Source organism: Semicossyphus pulcher, unplaced genomic scaffold, assembly GCF_022749685.1.
Source record: "Semicossyphus pulcher isolate SPU_LCO1_2020_fin unplaced genomic scaffold, fSemPul1.0.p SCAF_10, whole genome shotgun sequence".
Classification (NCBI taxonomy): Eukaryota; Metazoa; Chordata; class Actinopteri; order Labriformes; family Labridae; genus Semicossyphus; species Semicossyphus pulcher.
Genome location: NW_027211604.1, coordinates 22828492 through 22850413, shown reverse-complemented (window position 1 = coordinate 22850413; position 21922 = coordinate 22828492). Strand labels below are relative to the sequence as shown.

At 41.7% G+C, this 21922-nt stretch overlaps 1 protein-coding gene across 1 annotated transcript in view; it reads left to right on the top strand.

Moving 5' to 3' along the window:
• The first annotated feature begins 104 nt into the window (after window positions 1-104).
• myo7ab (myosin VIIAb) overlaps window positions 105-21922 on the top strand; it is a 34835-nt gene continuing 13017 nt past the window's right edge. The window contains exons 1-28 of the mRNA XM_069666033.1: window positions 105-122; window positions 3792-3905; window positions 4215-4367; window positions 5199-5383; window positions 5867-5988; window positions 6362-6504; window positions 6825-6938; window positions 7378-7531; window positions 7638-7714; window positions 7984-8103; window positions 10149-10291; window positions 10466-10676; window positions 10760-10895; window positions 11924-12030; window positions 12244-12285; window positions 12810-12947; window positions 13567-13725; window positions 14157-14249; window positions 15338-15432; window positions 15625-15709; window positions 15913-16131; window positions 19321-19638; window positions 19825-20034; window positions 20322-20498; window positions 20613-20702; window positions 20805-20932; window positions 21170-21296; window positions 21424-21543. Coding sequence (XP_069522134.1) covers window positions 105-122; window positions 3792-3905; window positions 4215-4367; window positions 5199-5383; window positions 5867-5988; window positions 6362-6504; window positions 6825-6938; window positions 7378-7531; window positions 7638-7714; window positions 7984-8103; window positions 10149-10291; window positions 10466-10676; window positions 10760-10895; window positions 11924-12030; window positions 12244-12285; window positions 12810-12947; window positions 13567-13725; window positions 14157-14249; window positions 15338-15432; window positions 15625-15709; window positions 15913-16131; window positions 19321-19638; window positions 19825-20034; window positions 20322-20498; window positions 20613-20702; window positions 20805-20932; window positions 21170-21296; window positions 21424-21543 — 3798 coding nt within the window. The remainder of the gene's footprint in view (window positions 123-3791; window positions 3906-4214; window positions 4368-5198; window positions 5384-5866; window positions 5989-6361; window positions 6505-6824; window positions 6939-7377; window positions 7532-7637; window positions 7715-7983; window positions 8104-10148; window positions 10292-10465; window positions 10677-10759; window positions 10896-11923; window positions 12031-12243; window positions 12286-12809; window positions 12948-13566; window positions 13726-14156; window positions 14250-15337; window positions 15433-15624; window positions 15710-15912; window positions 16132-19320; window positions 19639-19824; window positions 20035-20321; window positions 20499-20612; window positions 20703-20804; window positions 20933-21169; window positions 21297-21423; window positions 21544-21922) is intronic.

Sequence of the window (21922 nt, the reverse complement as noted above, 5' to 3'; positions counted from 1 at the left end):
TGCAAAGAAGACATAGTTTGTTCTTGTTGTTTAATCTCCTGTCTCCTTTGCAGAGCCCACACATGGTGACTTCTGATGTCCTGGTATCAACCCGAAGCTGAACCATGGTCATTCTGCAGCAGGTACGTTTTATTTCTCTCATCTCTGTTTTCAAATATCTTGAGTCTTCGTATGTTTTTCACAACTGACCATTCACTGAGCCCTACTCTTTGATACTGGTGCTGCACCTGTCAAGCTCTCTGTTGGCACACTATAGTTTACAATGATAACAGGGGCCGGTACCATATGCAGTGCACAGTAGTTTTAAAATGATGCTACTTTAATTTCAAACAATAGCTTGAAATAGTTTATTTTCTTCTTCTAGCCTTCTATTGTGGGGGTTTGTGAGTTTAAATAACGACTGTTGCTCGCAGGTTAAAACAGCTGTAGCAAGCTAGCGTACTTTAAAGATTTGAATGTAATTCAGTGAGTTGGTCTTAAACTCTCTACTGCTGATTTTAATGTTTCCTGCTGACCAGTGTCTGTGCACTTTATCGTATTATACATGATATCATACTAGAGATGAGGTTAAAGCTACATATCTAAGCAACGAGTCAGCATCCTCACCGCCAGTGATGATCAGTACAAGACATAATGGAACAGCTTTGTTTGTACTGCAGAGCAATGCTAGATAGTGCTAGTTTTAAAGTAGCGGATACAGTATAATAAAATATAAAAATATAGATAGTGTTTTCAGTTGTCAAGTATTGGATGATTTGGTTGCTACCTTTTGAAAAGCATGCCGCTGAGCAGCTTCAACTTGTAGTAGAGTTTGCGGGTTCAGGGCCTGTGTCGAGGGCGTCTGAGTATTAGCTGCTTTCTTGTAGATGCCCTTCACTTTACTCTCTGTGGACTGCCACCCTCTTCACATCACCCTTGTAGATGACATAAAATAATGGCTCGCACAAAAAGCCTTCTTAAATCCTAGATAAGCAGAAAGCAATTATAATGTCAGTTAAAGACTAGATTAAAGTTGATAAATAAATAAGATTCAGACACAGAAAATAGGAATAGAATTAAATAAGTATACAGCAAAAGTAGGTTGTAAATTCAATGTCTTAAAGTGTCTAATCACTCGGATGGAAATACCTCATATATTCTCTCTTACCTTTAGTGGAAATCATTTTTACGTTTTCTCGAGGCCCAGCTCATTAAAAGTAGCAGAAGCCAACGTGTCGGGTGCAGTTGCTCCATATCAGACCATCAACAGTCTCTCTTCAATAACGAGATCCGGCTCCTTTCTCCCCCCAGAGTCCTGCAGGTCACGACTCCGATAAACTTCAATCTCAGCTCAGAGCCGCAGCTATGAATCTCATTTGAGATGTGAGACATCTGGATGTTGTTAAAAAGAAGCACAAAATAGCATCTTTAAGGTCACAGTTGACACTTTAAGGATGAACGCGCTGTGTTTTGCATCTTAACAAACCAGAGACAGTGGAGATCTGTGGGTACTCGTGCAAAGCAGCATGTTAGGCACCACACAGAGTACGATCCCCAACACGTTATTAATTAGTAGATGATTTGTCTACATCTGATCAAATAAGTAATTTAATTTCTTTAGAGGCCGAATGCATTTAAGGTAGTTCATACATTTTTTAACCTTTATATGTGAAGAGAAGACATAATATCGGAAGTCAAAAACAAAATAGTTTCTTCACGTTTGCAGCGAGATTTCTTTTCGTTTTCACTCGTTTGGGGAATACAGGATACAGGTTTTCAAAGATGCATAATCTATAAGTTATCTGAGAGTAATTTTATCAACAAATTGGTGTGTAGAGGCTTGATAGATGAAATAAGGATATCTGCTACAACCCAGTAAATTCAGACCTCACTCTGCGTTAAATACCCAAACAGCACAAAGCTCTGAGGTCAGGGGTTATATCACGTCCAAACTGGGCTGACGGTGGTCCACTTTAAGCCTTTTTCAGACTTAATCCTCCCATTCAGAGAGTTGGCAGCTGGAAAAGTAGGGTGAACTGTGGTTGTGTGATTCAACTTTAATATTTCCCAGTTATTAAACATACATCATTAAAAAATAATGGGCACAAAAAAAGTGAGAATATAGCAGAACAATGATGAAAGACACACTCACCCCTCTGGCTGCTGTTTGTTAGTGTTTGATATTTTGATCGACCTCATGTGTAAGAAGAGAGTCGAACTATTTAACCGTTTGGTTTTTGGCAGAGCAAAGAGTGTTCAAGTGTTGCTGAAATAGAAGCCTTGCTAAAACTTTCTATAACAATCACATCTACAGTGTGTTTTAGGGGTAATCATAGTGTTTTATAATTCACTCATCTTCAGTCATAAACACGTACAATGCTTTCTGATGCACTATATGAATTATATTTGTGATGTATACCACATTATAGATGTGGTTTATAATGAATAATAAGTCAAGCATGTCATGGTTGATATTAGCGCTTGACTGATTGGACTCATAAGTTATCATTGCATGTGTTTAGTCCTTATTGATGCATCTATAATGAAGCCATCCATCCATCATCTATACCGCTTATCCTTGTCAGGGTCGCGGGGGGCTGGAGCCAATTCCAGCTGTCATTGGGTGAGAGGCGGGGTACACCCTGGACTGATCGCCAGTCAATCACAGGGCTGACACACAGAGACAGACAACCTTTCACGCTCACACCTACGGGCAATTTAGAGTCACCAATTGTGTTTCATTGTTGTCAGTAAACAAAGTGCAAAAAGTTGTGATGCAAAAGTTGTGATGCATTTACCAGAATCTTATTACTCTTATTCAAGACACCATATTGCAGAGAATCACAACTAAAATTTGGAAGCTTAATGAGTTATAAAAACAACATAGGGGTGTCCAGAGCGTGACGCTGTGCATATAATAACCAGGAGATGCAACATGTTTGGCTGCTCACTAATTACAAGGGAGTGGACCTACCTGTCCAACCCAGTCACCCGTGGACCACTGCTCCACTCGCTACGTTCCCCAAGAGGCCGTTGCTTCCACTCTCCCAGCCTCGTCTCCTGGCGCTTGGTCAGCTCCCAGACTTCTCACGGCTTTCTGCCATTTTCAGTTCATTGGTTGTTTGACGAAGACAAATAACGTAAAATAATCCTCAAAGCAAAAAAGGGGAAGACATCTCATTTGGACTAGCGGATTTCATAGTCACCTTCAGTCACTGTCATGGTGTTCCTACCTTCAGCGTCCTTACTTCCATTCCCTCACATTCCTTACGACAGGTATTCATCTCAACTACTAACCAATCACAGTCCATTACCCTGCATAGCGTAACGGCCAAATCATAGCGTGGGTGGTACAGTGACAATATATTAAAATTTAAAAAAGACAAACTGTATTTAGTCAAGTTTTATTGTCACTTTGAGATGCGTTGTTTTAACAAACCATCAACAGCAATTTATACTGTATAAACCTTTAAAAGCTTAATGCTTCATGGAAAAAGATGAATGGAAAACAAACCAAGGGAAAACAATGTAACAATATAATATAATTTTCTATCTTAATTATTTGGGGCTTTCCGATTAAGCTTTACTTAAGATTTTATTTCTATTTTCTTTATTCCAAGTTCTCTGTCCAAAAACTTTTGCAGATCGAAATCCATTTTCATCTTTCATTATCCTTTTTCTTTTCACATTTGATATCAGCCTTCTAATCTTAAGTGGTAATTTATTTTCCATTTTCTCAATGGATTTTTGTATCGTCCTTTTGCTGGGTGTAATTATCCAAACATAACCTGAGCTGTGTTTTGATAATCAAGGGGGACTATGTGTGGCTGGACCTTAAAACAGGCCGGGAGTTTGACGTCCCGGTGGGAGCCGTGGTCAAACTCTGTGACTCCGGACAGATCCAGGTCCTGGATGATGAAGGAACGGTAAGTCAACAAGTACACATATACTCTATGTATGTGTAAACTTAGAGACACAGTTTATAACATTAAAAATCTGTTGTGATATTTTAGTGTGTGTGGTTTATTATAATCTTGTATTTATTGAGTAAGAATCAAATTTGTGGTCTGTGAGATGAGTTATAATCCTCAGTAAAATCCAGTAGGATAAGTTTCTCAAAGACTCTTTCTCAAAGAGTGCCCCTCTAGTACGGCCTCTACTAGAGAGTAGTTAACATTCCTCTCATATTCTCCTCATAGTCCTCTAATCTACTGCTTCTTTCCCCCCTCGCACAGGACCACTCCATATCCCCTCAGTATGCCACCAACATCAAGCCCATGCACCCAACCTCCATCCAGGGGGTGGAGGACATGATCCGTCTGGGCGACCTCAACGAAGCCGGCATCCTCCGCAACCTGCTCATCCGCTACAATGAACGAGTCATCTATGTTAGTACACAACTCGTTCATGCTGACCTTGATTACATTAGAGTACATCGAGGTGCAGACCTGTTTTCATCACTGTCTTTGTTTACATGGAGGAAGCAGCCTGACAACTGGCTGCATCCTCCTTAAGTTCTTAATCAGGTTAATCTGTTTACATGAACCTTCAACACCCTGAAGCCGAGTTTTCTATAAATAAAGTAATTCACAGAGTATCCCCACTTCAACCTGAAGAGGGGAATAAACAGAGATTTCTTCATTACATCTATTAAGGACAAGAAAAGTGGGGACCTTATCTTGTTATTGTGACCTCTGTGTTTCATAATTGCAGCCTCAACAAGTAGTTGATTACATAAATCGATCTACTTAAAAATTATTTCTAATTATTTGCCTTCAAAAAAAGTTTTTTTCTTGATTTAAAATATTTCAGTTTCCTTTTGTTCCAGCATCTTAAATGAGAATATTTTCTGGTTTTCATACAATTTAATGACAGAAAACAAGACACCTTTGGGTTTCTGTTCAGGCCAAACACACTGCTTAACTATGCAAATGCTTCCTGATCTTTTTCTCTATCTTCCTCAGTAAAAGTTATGAAATACATTCAGAGGGTGATCATATAATAAACATTTAAGCACTTACATCTTGATATCAATATGATTTAAGAGAGTTTGAATTTGCTGCGATGATTACTGTTTCTATTTAATTAATAAATTGACTCCTTCCATCATTTTCAAGCAGTCAAATAAGAGGGAAAACAGATTATTATGGTGTATGAATCCAAGAGAGAAGCAAACAGTGTAATATCATATCACCAACTGTTTGGTTTTGTTTCTGCAGACATATACAGGCTCAATCCTGGTCGCAGTCAATCCCTACCAGCTGCTGCCCATCTACACTGCAGACCACATCCGCCTCTACACCAACAAGAAGATAGGCGAGATGCCCCCGCACATATTCGCCATCGCAGACAACTGTTACTTCAACATGCAGCGGAACAACAAGGACCAGTGCTGCATCATCAGGTGTGTGTTTGAACATGCAGTTTACAAGGGCTCACAGTGAAGCACACTCATAAACAACAAGGACTTTTACTTAGGTTAACATTGACATAACACACAACTTTCTGACACCAAAAGGTTGAGAACTGCTCATCTAAATTCAGAGAGTGTGTTTATGTGTGTGAGCGTGTAGGGAGACAGAATAGGCATTTTCCAAGGTACACTTAGAGGAGCCTGTATCTGCATTGCAAGAACAGGGCACGATCGTTGTTCTTAGCATGCTGTTGAGGGACATGATTGGTCAAAAGTGTGCAGAACTTAACAAAAGCCTAGGAATTGTTCCAAAAAATTGCAGATTGACTGTCAGAAATGTTTCAGAATATTACATGCAAATGAATGTAGCCGTAATATCAAACAAAGTAACACTACTCTACACATACAGCAACAAGAGACAAAATGAAGGTGTGTATTTTATGCGTGAGTAACCGTCCTCTCTCTGTGTGTCAGCGGTGAGTCTGGAGCCGGGAAGACTGAAAGCACAAAGCTGATTCTGCAGTTCCTTGCAGCCATCAGTGGTCAACACTCCTGGATAGAGCAGCAGGTCCTGGAGGCCACGCCCATCCTGGAAGGTCAGACTGCTGCAGTGTTTGTACACTTATTAAAATATGATCTCAAATGTACAAGAACATCTGATAAAACACATCAAATTAAGCTGATCTACGGCTTTCTAAATGGATGAAAGGATGGAGTTTGACAATGTTGCACAGGGAATTTGGATTAAAAATCAATTTTTCCATGTTTAAGAATGAACTTTGAGCCTCTTCTTTGAGTCTTCTATCATTGTACACTGTCAATAACTACAAGACAACAGTCATGTAATTTAAATCACTCTATACCTGCAACCTACATTAATACAGCTGAAGACTGTCAGAGTCCTGTGTTAACCAGCTCTGTTTATGTTTCCTCTTTTTTATCTCACTGTTTGATTTGTTATTCATTCAGCCTTTGGCAACGCAAAGACAATTCGCAACGACAACTCCAGTCGCTTTGGGAAGTACATAGATATCCACTTCAACAGGCGAGGGGCCATCGAAGGAGCCAAGATAGAGCAGTACCTGCTGGAGAAGTCTCGTGTGTGTCGACAGGTGAGACAACAGGTCATAGTTCGCAGAGCTTTGTCTGGATTAAACACATCTACAACGTCAGTGAAGAAATAGTATTTATTAAATATTTATGTTGCTCAAGTTTAGTCTTACTAAAGAATCCAATGTTGTACATACGTGCAGAGGGGATATCAACAGTATAAATAAAGTGGAATTATAAGAGTATACAGTGGATGATGACATAAGCACATAAGTCATTTCTGCAATAGTCACCGTTATCAATATATTGTTACCCATAATCTATGTCATACTTAAGATACAATACAGTCAACAAAGTGTCTCTCTTCTCTGTTCTCCTCCAGGCTCCAGACGAGAGGAACTACCACGTGTTTTACTGCATGCTGAAGGGCATGGCTCCAGAGATGAAGTCCAAGCTGGGCCTGGGCCTCGCCACAGACTACTCCTACCTCACCATGGTGAGTCTGCAGCTGTGTGAGAGAGCATTCATAATGTGTTATGGCTATGCAGAAAGTACAGCTTAAATGGATGCATTGTAAAGCCTTGATTAAAACCGAGGTATAGATCCAACTTCAAGGCTACATAAAATATATAACAAACCTGCTTTCATTAGCATGCTGAGATCATACTGTAGTTAGCAAGTATATTATCATAGTAAAATTGTTACCTGATTTACACAAAAAAATGTAAAATTCTTGTTTTTTCAGAAAGAAAAAAAGTTTTTGGAAGAAAAAATAAATAATACATTTTTAGAGGCTGGAACCAGGTTATTGTTTGCATTTTGCTATAATGCTTTATAGTAATATTTGTTATGACAACTTTGCAAACCAACTTACTGTTCCTGGAGCGTCTCCACGAGCCTGAAAACAACCTGAAGCTCTCTGTTGTATCCTCCAGGGTAACTGCACACAGTGTGACGGCCGTAACGACCTGAACGATTACTCCAGCATCGTGTCAGCCATGAAGGTCCTCATGTTCACTGAGACAGAGAACTGGGAGATCTCCAAGCTGCTGGCTGCCATCCTGCACATGGGCAACCTGCGCTACGAGGGTATGATGAACTGCAAACACACTGATCTTAGTATTCTACCCATTTGTGATTTTTAGACCTTGGTTAGGCGTAGATTGCACAATAAATGTTTTTTGTGTTTCCTCAGCTCGTATGTATGAAAACCTGGACGCCTGCGTGGTTGTGAGATCGCCTGACCTGGTTACTGCTGCTTCACTCATGGAGGTTTGTTTACTACAAGTCTACACATTGGTTTGGGGAATTAAACACCAAATTAGTTTGTGTCTGAAAAAATGATCTCCTGCCTAAAAAACAGCAATATCTCTGGACTAAGTAATGCATCATGTAGTGATAATGGGTTCATTGCAAACACAGATGATGCAACACTTTTGGTATTCTGTATTTAAGACAAGAATCCCACTGGGAAGCTGCTCTAAATTGGTTCTGTATTCCCATCACTGGTATTATTTTTGCCTGCTTCTTTTGCACTGCAGGTGGATCCTAAAGACGTGATGGTGTGTTTGACCACACGGACCCTGATCACACGCGGGGAAAGTGTCACCACGCCTCTCAGTGTGGAACAAGGCCTGGATGTCAGGGATGCCTTTGTGAAGGTACGTTTACAGATACATCTGATCTGAAACCAAAAACCCTTCCATAAAGGTAGACAGCATTTTGTTCATATCTGCTGCAGTGATGTTTCAGTGTACTCCAGGTAGCCTCGGTAACTCAGTGACAAAGCCTGAATGTTGATGTTGAGCATGTATAAGTTTAGTAGTATAGTTTAGAATGCTTACAGATTAAAGATATTACTTAACTAACTTTTAGCCAAAACTAACTGCCATTCTCTACGAACCAGTGTGAGCCATGCAACAAAAAGGTTGTTGCCTAGCAACGGGTTAAACCTCACTGTGTATACATCTTCCCATTCCTTGAGCCTTTTGCACAGTGACGCAAGAGGGAATGTCCCTGGGTCATAATAATCAAAAGTGGTTAGAATTCATCCTCTAGGGAACATGAATATCTTTAGAAAATTTCATGACAAACCCGTCCAGTAGTCGCTGATATAAACTGAACAAAAATATAAACGCAACACTTTTGTTTTTGCTCCCATTTTTCATGAGCTGAACTCAAAGATCTAAGACTTTTTCTATGTACACAAAAGGCCTGTGTCTCTCAAATATTGTTCACAAATTTGTCTAAATCTGTGTTAGTGAGCACTTCTTCTTTGCCGAGATAATCCATCCACCTCACAGGTGTGGCATATCAAGATGCTGATTAGACAGCATGATTATTGCACAGGTGTGCCTTAGGCTGGCCACAATAAAAGGCCACTCTAAAATGTGCAGTTTTATCGCACAGCACAATGCCACAGATGTCAAGTTTTGAGGGATGGCATCCTGACTGCAGAAATGTCCACCAGAGCTGTTGCCTGTGAATTGAATGTTCATTTCTCTACCATAAGCCGTCTCCAAAGGCGTTTCAGAGAATTTGGCAGTACATCCAACCGGCCTCACGACCGCAGACCACGTGTAACCACACCAGCCCAGGACCTCCACATCCAGCCTCACCTCACCTCCAAGATCGTCTGAGACCAGCCATACAGACAGCTGCTGCAACAATCGGTCTGCCTAACCAAAGTATTTCTGCTGTCAGAAAGCGTCTCAGGGAAGCTCATCTGCATGCTCGTCGTCCTCATCGGGGTCTCGACCTGACTGCAGTTCGTCGTCGTAACCGACTTGAGTGGGCAAATGCTCACATTCGATGGCGTCTGGCACTTTGGAGAGGTGTTCTCTTCACAGATGAATCCCGGTTTTCACTGTACGGGGCAGATGGCAGACAGCGTGTATGGCGTCGTGTGGGTGAGCGGTTTGCTGATGTCAACGTTGTGAATCGAGTGGCCCATGGTGGCGGTGGGGTTATGGTATGTTATGGACAATGAACACAGGTGCATTTCATTGATGGCATTTTGAATGCACAGAGATACCATGACGAGATCCTGAGGCACATTGTTGTGCCATTCATCCACGACCATCACCTCATGTTGCAGCGTGATAATGCACGGCCCCATGTTGCGAGGATCTGTACACAATTGCTGGAAGCTGAAAACATCCCAGTTCTTGCATGGCCAGCATACTCACCGGACATGTCACCCATTGAGCATGTTTGGGATGCTCTGGATCGTCGTATACGACAGTGTGTTCCATTTCCTGCCAATATCCAGCAGCTTGGCACAGCCATTGAAGAGGAGTGGACCAACATCCCACAGGCCACAATCAACAACCTGATCAACTCTATGTGAAGGAGATGTGTTGCACTGCATGAGGCAAATGGTAGTCACACCAGATACTGACTGGTTTTCTGACCCCCCCAATACAGTAAAACTGCACATTTTAGAGTGGCCTTTTATTGTGGCCAGCCTAAGGCACACCTGTGAGGTGGATGGATTATCTCAGCAAAGGAGAAGTGCTCACTAACACAGGTTTAGACAAACTTGTGAACAATATTTGAGAGAAACAGGCCTTTTGTGTACTTAGAAAAAGTCTTAGATCTTTGAGTTCAGCTCATGAAAAATGGGAGCAAAAACAAAAGTGTTCCATTTGTTCAGTGTATTTCTCTGGTATGAGCGTTCTTACTGACTTTAAGTTTCGTCTTGCAGGGGATCTACGGGCGGCTGTTTGTTTGGATTGTGGATAAGATCAATGCTGCCATATTCAGACCGCCAACCTGTGAGAGCAGCATCGTGCGCAGGTCAATTGGATTGCTGGACATCTTTGGTTTTGAGAACTTTATCGTCAACAGGTGATTTAAACTAGTTTTTTTTTATTAGAAACCATCATTATTGGCCCGTTTATCTCACAGTTATCTTAAAAAGAACCCTAGTTTGTGTCCGCAAGCAGTGTAGTTTCTGCTGATTTACTACTTTCCTTTCGAACCCTGAACTCTCCGCTTTTTCTCCTCTGATTTTTCTTTTAGTTTTGAACAGCTATGCATCAACTTTGCCAACGAGAACCTGCAGCAGTTCTTCGTCCGCCACGTCTTCAAGCTGGAGCAGGAGGAGTACAACCTGGAGGACATCAGCTGGCAGCACATCGAGTTCACAGACAACCAGGACGCACTGGACATGATCGCCAACAAACCCATGAATATCATCTCCCTCATCGATGAAGAGAGCAAGTTCCCGAAGGTACAAAACACACAGGAGATACCTACAACTCACTTTATTTATTTGTCTTAATAATCAATGCCTGATTCTTTGTCTGTTTTCAGGGAACTGATGCTACGATGCTGTATAAGCTGAACTCCCAACACAAGCTCAACTGCAACTACATCCCTCCTAAAAACTGCTACGAAACCCAGTTCGGTATCCAACACTTTGCTGGCGTGGTGCATTACGAGACCAGAGGTGCGTCAGGTTTTTCAGTCTCATCCGTTTTCCTGCATGTTGTCGTGTTTTCATGCTTTGTTTTAGAAATATCTCCATCGCTCCTCGCTTGTTTGCGATGAGTGATGCTGCAATTTTGGCTCAGACTCTCAGGAGAGGATTCTGGTAAAGTAAAGGTCAGATGAGATGAGGGAAGCATCCAAAATGCAGTCGACCTGAACAAACCATAACAGAGAGCGAAAACCAACAGAATAATGTGATATGTAAATATAAAGTCATTGAAACTGAGAGATCCACGGCTTTAAAAGGAGATCCTATCCTGCATGATTTGGCTCGTTATTGTTTGTATCAGCTGCAATTCAGGTTTAAGGTTTGCATATTTTTACAGGTTTATTTTTTTGAAACAGTAAGAGCCCTACAAATAAGGATTATTTCCAACAATGTTCTGACCCCTTTGAAGCGTTTGTTTTGATGCAGTAGATCTCACTTCTAAATCTCAATTGTGTTTGTTACGGCTTATGTGCAGTACTGAACTCTCAGTTCCTGGTTGGTTAATCCTAGGAGCCATCTTAAAAACAGGAGGGATTAAATCAAGAGCTTTGGTTTTCTTTTTGTTTTATGACCAACATTTTATTATTTTATTATTAATAAATGACAGATAACATTGCCCAAGCAAGACAATCACTATCACTGAAAGACAAAAGAACAAACCTGACAAAAACCAATATTAAAAATGAGTAAAGGGGGGCGCTGGTTTAGCTCAGTTGGGAGAGCAAGCACCCCATGTTCAGAGGCTTCAGTCCTCAACGCACTGATCGCAGGTTAGACTCCCGGTCTGCTGATCATATGGTCATGTCACCCCCCACTCTCTCCTCCCAACGTTTCCTGTCTCTCTTCAGCTGTCCTATCAAAAAAATTATGATGTCTAATGATTCAGATATTGAGCTATGTATCTGTCCACATTGATTTATAATGACGACAGCGGGAAAACATACTTGACCAGAACTAAAAGTGACCGTCCAGTTTTTCTCTCTCCGTCCTTCTGTCAGGGTTCTTGGAGAAAAACCGAGACAGCCTCCACACGGACATCATCCAGCTCGTCCACTCGTCCAAGAACAAGTTCATCAAGCAGATCTTCCAGGCCGATGTCGCCATGGTGAGACCAACAAATAGAATAGGCCACTTGATTTCTGCTTGTATGTAAACTTGTATTGGTGCACTAATATTTATTATCTCGTTTTGTACTTTGATTTTCATTTTGAGGCTGTTTCTGGTGACTCCCTTTAGCTTTTTGGCTTTTACTAATTACACGCCCGTCCTCTCACTCCGCGTTCTCTTCTGTTTCCTCTGTCTTTTACAATCACATCAGTATCTGTGTGGCTATCAGCAGCCCAGCACCCCCACTCCCAAGGTAATCAACAGTCGAAACATGTGGTGCTTCAAACCCTGAGTGTGTTCGCTTTAAACTGAAGAAATAAAGCCTCCCCTTTCTTCCTTTAGCTTTTCTTGTTACCCTACAGGTGTGCAGTGTGTTGTAGCAGAGACCGCAGGGAGACGTTTGTCCATTTAAATACATGTAGAATGACCACTTAAGTTTCTTATAGTGAAGTCCTTTCATTTTCTCTGTCTGTCTCACCTGGAAGAATCCCAGTGAAGACAGCAGTCAGAGACTTTGTGATGTTTCCTGTTTCTGTCTGTCCTCTGTGCACAGTGGTTGTGATGTGTTTGCACCCCTCGCCTGCATCGTGTACCACTGTGTGTCCAGCGTTTATCCACATACTACATACCATTAACAAGTGAGACTGGTTTGATGAAACATCGTCTTATGCATTTCTACCTCTGTGTGTGTGTGTGTTTGTGTGTGTGTGTGTGTGTGTGTGTGTGTGTGTGTCTGTGTGTGTGTGTGTGTGTGTGTGTGTGTGTGTGTGTGTGCAGGGTGTCGAGACGAGGAAGCGTTCTCCCACTCTGAGCAGTCAGTTCAAACGTTCCCTGGAGATGCTGATGAGGACGCTCAGCGTGTGTCAGCCGTTCTTCGTCCGCTGTGTAAAACCCAACGAGCTGAAGAAGCCCCTGGTGAGACCATATTTTATATACATGTGTTAATATCATTCACAAAATACAAAACACTTCTTTCTTGAACTGAAATGTGAGGAAACCGTGTACCAGCTCAGTATTGAACACACTGTTCCAAAAATGACACGTTGTGTTTTAAGGATTATGTGCTGGACTATTTCTTGGCCGGCAGCGAGCAGAGACTCCGGGAAGTTCCTGCTCCCAGCCAAGAAATTAGCTAGTCGAACACATAACTCCATGTTTTTACTCTTAAGTTTTCTTAAAGTCCTGATGTGTATCATTCATAGTAAAGTTGTACTGTTAGGAAGAGATATTTTTAACGTTCGAGGCAGGCTAGCTGTTTCCCCCTGTTTCTTTTCTTTGTGCTAAGCTAAGGTAGCCTGGTTCTGGATGTAGCAGCCTTAGCCTCTTAGTGACCTTACATTCATGATGGCGGAATCAATCTTCTAATGTTACTCGCAGCAAGAAAGCAAATTTCGGTATATCCCAAAATGGCCGACTATTTCTTAAGGAATGACAAGGGTTGACTAAAGCAAATTTTCTGTGCTCTTGAAGTAGTATATGTTGATGCTATTTAAACCTCTTTTGATAAGGTCGTTGCTCTGTGTCTTTTTTACAGATATTTGACAGAGAGCTGTGTATTCGTCAGCTGCGATACTCCGGCATGATGGAGACCATCAGGATAAGACGGGCCGGTTATCCCATCCGATACACCTTTCTTGAGTTTGTGGATCGTTACCGAGTCCTCATGCCTGGTATCAAACCAGCTCACATACAGGTCAAACAAACAATCACTGCCATCTGTTACAACCTTTCCTACTAAAACAGTTTAAAGGGGCTAAAAGAAGATCTAATTTTAATGACAGGTTGAGGTTTTAGGGAGAGTTAGGTACTGTTAATACACCATTTCTTGACAAACAGGAGTTTATCCATCTGCCTTGATGTATTTTTTTACTTTGGAGAGAATATAGCTGTTTCTTCTTGCATCTGGCCATTATGCTATGCTAGGTTAACTGCCTCCTAACACACAGATGTGGGGTTGGTGTCGATCTTTCAATGATGCTCTTTAAAAGATACTGATTTCTGAAAAACACTAGTAGTGTTATGAGATCAAAGGTATTCGCAATAATGAATGAGATCATACTCAGTCGGATGATCTGGTTTCTGGTCCACAAGTCATCACTCTTACGTTGTTCTTTCTCCTTCCAGGAAGACCTACGAGGGACCTGCCAGATGATAGTCAAGGCCCGTCTGGGGAAACACGATGACTGGCAGATCGGAAAGACCAAGATTTTCCTGAAGGTTGTCTGTTTTTTTAGCTTAGTCAGTCCTGGGTTATCTTAGATATCAAAAAGTCTTAATCAAACAGTTGAGCCTCTTGTTAGCCAAGTGGTTACAGCTCATTCCATACAACAGCAAAGTCCTTTGTTGCATGGTTCATACTTGTTTTTTTGTCATCAAGAAACCAAAAGCGAACTCTTTAGTACGTCTCTCAAAACTTTCTAGCTTCTTTACCCTGTTTGTGGCCCTCAGTCCAAACCCCTTTATTCCCTCTAAAGGGCCCCCCCAAATTCCATCTTTCCTAGTAAGTAGAAAACACCATGCCAGTGTACCATCAACTAACTCATTGATTATTAATTAGCCCCTCAACAGCACAGGGCCTCAATGTCAGGAACAAATGCAGAAGCTACCTTGAGATATTTTGCTTTAGTGGTGCACATTACCACACAAATTTAGTGGACTTTGGGGTATTCAGTTCACTTCCCCCGAAATTGGTAATCCAGTCTTGTTAAAGGTATAATAAGAAGGATTTTTCCTTGCATTTTGTCAACAACACATTCAGACTGGGCCCCTCCTCCTGGGCTTTTTGTCACCAGAAGCTCACTCTCTCTCTCTCGTGCGAGAACACGCCCACCCCGCCGAGTTTACACTGACAGCATCACGGTTACCATTGTGCTAGCATGCTAACCACCGGTTAGCTTGTCCTACCCGGTTTCAGGGACCTACCTGTCCAACAGAAAGAAAGCCAACTCTGCATTGCTCTTTCGCCATGTTCTCCGGTCTGAATGGGGCCCAGTTGCTAATTGGAACCACTCCCACACTCACCTGTACGCTGTGATTGGCTCAGGGAACCACAACAGCGCCCCTCCTGAAAACGTCCCGTGCAAAGCAAAACAACAGAATAGATGCAGAGGGAAGGGTCTCACAAGGGTCTGCACACACACTCACCAACACACATGTATAGAGGCCCATAAGTGATGATTTATATTATATTATATTTGTAAAAGTCTATATTTTATTTTTTTCTTGGAAAATCCTACTTATTATACCTTTAAATACTTCTTTACTACCTCTTATTTGCTGCTTTGTGTCTGCTTCTCTCTTTTCAGGACCATCACGACATGCAGCTGGAGATCGAGAGGGACACAGCCATTACTGACAAGGTCATCCTTATCCAGAAGGCTGTGCGTGGACTTAGGGAGAGGTAAAGTAGCCCTTAAATGCAGATATTTCTGGGATTCCTGGGATTCTATATGTACCTTTTTTGTATGTGTCTTTGTAAAGTAAAGCATCACCTTGTGTGTGGATTTGTTCCTCTTCAGCTCTAAAGGAGGGATTCAGGACACTGTGTTTTTCATGTCCTGGTTTGAATATAATTTCTGCCTTTCCTTTGTAGGACTTACTTTCTCAAACTGAGGACTGCTGTGACTTTCATCCAGAAGGTCTGGAGGGGTTATCTATGCAGGAGGAATTACAAAATTGTGAGTCATTAACACCTTTATTGTTTAGTTATGTAGTTTTTTGTTAGTTAAAATATTCTTTTAACACTTTAAACAGACACAATATAGTATATATCCCACTTTTATTCTTATTCTGATGTTCAAATAAGCTGCATAAGTCATGTTTCTAATTCACACCAATTTGGACACCATACTTATGTCACTACTCCACTTCTCTCCTCCAGATGAAGCGCGGCTTCCTGCGCCTCCAGGCCGTCTACAGGGCGAGGAGGTTCTACAAAACCTACCGTCTGACCCGCCTTAATGTCACCTTCATTCAAGCCCGTTGTCGCGGCTTCCTCTTCCGGCAGACAATTTGGCGGCGTCTCCGAGCCGTGTTGACCCTTCAGGCCTACACCAGGGGCATGATAGCCAGACGCCTCTGCCTGAGGCTCAGGGCAGAGGTAAATTGCCATTATATCTACTACTGCTACTTTTACCATGTGTCTTACCTTTCAGTGCGAGAGGGCTACTGGTGTTAAGCTCAGACGTGAAGAATGAAAATTGTGATGTGTTGTGACATGTTTGATTTGGCTGAAAGAAACTGTAATTCCTCACTGTGTTTGTTCTTGTAATGCCTTAATTAGTATTTTTTTTCTCCCCAATGCCAAAACAACCTGTGGGATATCTTATCCCCGATGAAGATTATTTTACTATTTTGGTACATTTGCTCAGTTGTTTCGTAGCAAAGAGCTGGTGAAAAGATTAATACCTCTTTCATGTCTGTTCGCTAAATTTGAAGCTATGGCCAGCAGCTGGTTAGCTTAGCTTGGCTTAGCTTAGCATAAAGACTGAAAACAGGGGTAAACAGTTACCCTGGCTTCGTCAAAGGTTACGAAAGATCTAAAGAGCGCTTTCATTGTCTTTTTAATCTGTACAAAATAAGTATAACGTGTAATTTAGACCAGTGGTTCTCAACTGGTCTCGCCTCAGGACCCACCACCACCTCGCAATGACTAATCGTGGCCCAAATTTACTCAAATTTATTACATGAAAAAGGGTGCAGTTTGGACCTGAGAGAGAACAAAACATCACAGTTTAATAGTCAACCACAATTACCAGCAGGCGGCAGTGCATAAGAGCATAATATTTCCTCTAAATTAACAGCCTTTTTTCAACGGGAATAAACTAAAAACTACTGTCGGGCTCATCAAGTTTCAGGAATGATAATGTAACTGTAGCTGGGATTACCCAATCAGTGGAGTATGACTAAACTACTACTACAGCATGCGAGTCATAGGAAACCCCTCTCCTTCAAAATAAAAGCGCAGCATAGACTTTTTTGCCTTTTTTTTCAAAGCACAAATCCGCGATCCACTGAAAACAGTTCTGCGACCCACTTTTGGGCCCCAATCCACCAGTTGAGAACCACTCATTTAGACAATATTCATACGCCTTCATACCTCTGCGCCCTCAATGTCTATTCCTTTGGAGTTGCAACAGGATGAGTTGTACAAATAGGGATAAAAGAGCAAACTTCAATCAGTCGCTTCTTTCTATCTATCACCGAATGAGCTATCACAATGGTGACTGAGCCTGTGGCGCACTGATGAAAGCCTTTGCATTTGCAGTATACCGTATTTTTATGGAGTGGGTGTCTGTGGTGATATTCACGGAAAAAAATCCCAAGCGGAGCCCAGTTAGTGACGTGTTTTCCATCACCCAGCAGTGGTTGGTCTGCCAGAGAGGGTAGGCGGAGCTAAGCGGCTGCACGTCTGGTTTCTGTAAGCATTGCGAGTAAACAGTAATCTACTATGACTGAACAAACAGAAAAAAGATCGATGACTACAGAAACAACTTCAAAAATAAGTTAAATACAAAGACAAAGAAACAAATTCGACGCTCAGATGAAGGCAAACAGTCTAAAAGGAAAGTGACCGTCAGCGAGGAAAATCAAGAGTTACAACCATGACAAAGGGAGCCAGCCGTAGTAAATTGGGAAGAGTGCTCACAGAGGGAGGCGCTCAAGAACACAAAAATTTTCATCTTTGAGATTGTATCTTTAAGGCATTCATAGTTTTGCACTCTTTATATGTAGTTTTATGAAGAAAAGAAATAGCCTCAGAGAGAAGCACAGACCTTGCCTTCTTTTACATTTATGTACATGCAGACAATCACTGTGCAAAGAGAGCTTAAATGTATGTTTTTTTGGAAAGTTACAAATGCCAGATGAAAAGGGGGTTTGAAATTCCATTTCCTTTCTCTAAAAACAGCACAAAAAGTCAACAGTCTCTCATGTGCCTTCTTTCTTAGATTCTTTTACATTAGTGTGTGTAAACCAATGACTGTATATATAGATTATATATATATATTAGGGATGCATGATATTATCGGCACGTTATCGGTATCGGCCAATATTGGCTTAAAAATGAACTATCGGATATCGGCCAACACCGATATATATAATTATAATATTATTATATTATAATTATATTATATAAATTATATATCATTAACCGATAAAATAATGGGCTGCTGCATACTTGATTAAATGCCCGACCTCGGCACAATGTCCCCGGCGCGAAGAAGACCTGCGTGGCGCAGTGTGATGACGTCACGTGTGTCTACCTGCAGCATTAGAGAGTTAGAAGCCAAAATGTCCGTGGTGTGGAAGTTTTTCAAAGTGTCCGAAATAGATCGCAAAACTGCTATTTGCAATGCAAAGTCTTTCAACACTACAAACTTGATTAACCATCTCAAGACCCGTCACCCCGACCGTTGTAACAAATGTGTTAAGAGTATCACCATTATCCTCTAAGCTCATTCCAATACAGAAGAGAGTTGGTGATCTCTACAATTAGGTGTGTGGGAAAGAAATATCGCTATCGGTAATCAGCTAAATGAGTTGTAAAATATCGGCATATTGGATATCGGCAAAAAATCCAATATCGTGCATCCCTAATATATATCTTTTTATACAGTCTATGGTGTAAACCCTGTTCGCTTTATGTCTGTGAAATGTGACAAAGTTCATGTGTGAGTTTGTAAGAATGTTTCTGTTTTTGGTAAAAAAATTACCATTTGATCCACTAATGTTGCAAATTTCCTTTATTGTTTCTGTTTTGAGACAATATTGAATAAATTATTTGTTCTGTAAAGGTTTGTTTTAATCTCACTTTGTTATTAACATGATAAGATATAAATAGCTTTCTTAGGAAATATCGTGTAGTATTGCAAAGCAGGTCTGCTGTTCCTGTGACCCAACGAGGAGGAAGTTAAGTAGGTGAGCTCTCGGGAAGCAGCTCAAGTTTGAACCAGAGGCCGCTTCTGTTACATGTTGTCATTTATTTGTGTAGTCTTCATGACTTTGACCTTTTTTTATTGGCTTCTTGTCATGTTAGCATGATTAGATTTGTTTGCTTTCTAAAAGCCCCTTTAATAACTGATTATAGATAAAAGTACTGTATCATGTAGTTTATATTCTCTGCTCTTTGTTGTTCATAGAACTAAGATATCACAGATAATGTTTCACAGCTTTTGTTCTAATTACATGAGTAGTCAAATAAGAATAGGAACAAATGCTAACCAGTGTCACCCCCTACCCGCCTCTCTGAACCCCTCTCCCTCTGATTCCTGTCTCACCTCCCTCACAGCTGCGCCATCGACAGGAAGCCGAGCGCCAGCGCCTGGCCGAGGAGGAGCAGCTGGGAAACCTGATGACGGCTCGGCGGGCCAAGGCAGAGGCCGAGAGGAAACACCAGCAGAGGCTCGTCCAACTGGCCCAGCAGCAGGAGGAGAGGGAGAGGGAGGAGAGGGAGGAGGCGAGGAGGAAGAAGGAGCTCCTGGAGCAGATGGAGAGGGAGAAGGAGCAGCCCGTGGATCACTCTGACATGGTCGACCGCATGTTTGGGTTCCTTGGGAACTCGGGGCCTTTGCCCAACCAGGACGGACAAGCACCATCTGGTTTTGAAGTAGGTTGCCATGGGAGTTGTAGTCCATTAAAGATGCCAGCTGAATGTTAAATAGCCAACGTTTGCACTCATTTAATCTGAATTCCTGTTAAACATGTTAGCATGTTACATCCTGTTGATTTTAGTGATCTTCTGTAATATTATCTGTACTCTGTCTTTATCTGTGTGTGTTTTCCTGCCACTCAGGACTTAGAGAGCACTCCTCACGATGAGGAAACTGAAGAAGAGGAGCTGAATGAAGCTATGCCGTTACCTGATGAGGAGGACGAGGATTTGTCAGAATACAAGTTCTCCAAGTTTGCAGCCACCTACTTTCAGGGTGTTTCCACTCACACCTACATCAGACGACCGCTGAAACAACCTCTGCTGTTTCACGAGGACGAAGGAGACCAGCTGGTGAGTCCTCGTCACCTCTGAACCCTACACTTTAATACTCATTTAGGATCTCCGAGCAACAGCTCCCATTTGGAGCCAGCCTCAAGTGGCCGTTTGGGGAACTGCAGTTTTTTCTCACCTCTACACTTGCACTTACACTGTTTCTGCCTCAGTGTTTTCTGTTTGGAAAAATGAGTCAACAAGGCTCCTTTAAGTTTGCTTGCTAAAAGAACATATCAAGACTGACAGCCTACAAATCAAGTTGTAACATTACTCTCTCATTTTAAACATCCTGTCCTGTCCTCCAGGCTGCGTTAGCAGTGTGGATCACCGTGCTGAGGTTCATGGGAGACCTCCCAGAGCCAAAGTGCCAGCTAGTCCTTAATGACGGCAGTGAAAAAATCCCCGTCATGACAAAGATCTACGAAACCCTCGGCAAGAGGACGTACAAGAAGGAGCTGCAGGAGCTGCAGGTGGAGGGAGAGGTGAGATGCAGCTGAAGTGTCAGTTTGTTTCAAACAACTGATGATTTTAGTTAGTGTAACTGATGCTTGGGTCTGCGATGTGGTTAAATTGAATCATTGTGTTTGTTTCAACAGAACAGCTCCATAGACGGCCAGAAGAGGAACAGTATCAGACATAAACTGGTGTCTCTCACCCTGAAGAGGAAAACCAAGATCACAGAGGAGGTGAGATTCAAACCAGCAACATCTTTTGAAGTTATCACCAGAACCAGCTGTTAAAACTTTTAAAACAGTTAGCAGGATATTAACTATTCTAGTCTGTGGCAGGTGACCAGGCGGCTCACAGAGGGCGACTACGGGGTCCAGGGGAACAGCATGCTGGAGGACCGACCCACCTCCAACTTGGAGAAACTTCACTTCATCATTGGCAACGGCATCTTAAGGCCCGCCCTCAGGTGACCTAACTTTAGATTTATAACTAAACTTCAGACCAATCCTATCAAAATGAATACATGAATTTGTAAAGGACATTTTATTGCAATTAACTTTGTAGGCAAAGTTCAACTTGACGGTGCCGTTTTTACTAATGTAATCCTTTTTTTCCCTGTTGGCTCAGTTAAACTTGAATCTAACACGGCACTGTGTTTTGGATGAGGACCTTGTTTTTTTAACCTGTAATCTTTCTGTCTCAGGGATGAGATCTACTGTCAGATCTGCAAACAGCTCACTCAGAATCCATCAAAGAGCAGCCACGCCCGCGGATGGATCCTGCTGTCTCTCTGCGTCGGCTGCTTCGCCCCCTCCGAGAAGTTTGTCAAAGTACTGCGTCCTCATTAGTCAGAGCGATATCCTCTCTATTCCCTGCAATCATTTCTTTTTTATTTAGCTGTCAATTGAACTTTAACTCCACACTTGTTGTTCTCTCTCTCTTTCTCTCCGTCGTCAGTATTTACGGACATTTTTGATAAACGGTCCCCCTGGTTACGCTCCATATTGTGAGGAAAGGTTGAGGAGGACTTTTGTCAACCGCACAAGGACACAGCCGCCATCTTGGTTGGAATTACAGGTACTGAACATGCTTTCTGTCATCTTCTAACTTCAATCAAAGAATCATAAAGCCTTTAAAACCACTGAACTTACAATTTCTAAAAAAATTTGGAATACAACGTGAGACCATCAGGAGACTTAATAGACCTGTAAAGTAAATGAAGGATTGTTTGGACAGCTGATGATGAATGCAGGAGGCTGTTCAATCCTTTTTGTGGAGCTTAAGAAGCAACAGCAGATATTTAGAAAATGCTTTCATTAATGCGACAGTGGGTGCATTCACTAAGAGTCAATTTTAGCAAAATCTTTTCTTTTTCTAGAGTTTGTATTAAAGCAGGTCCAGGTCATAAGAAATTATTCTAATACACTGATTAAAATTACTGAAAAATAATAGTTTA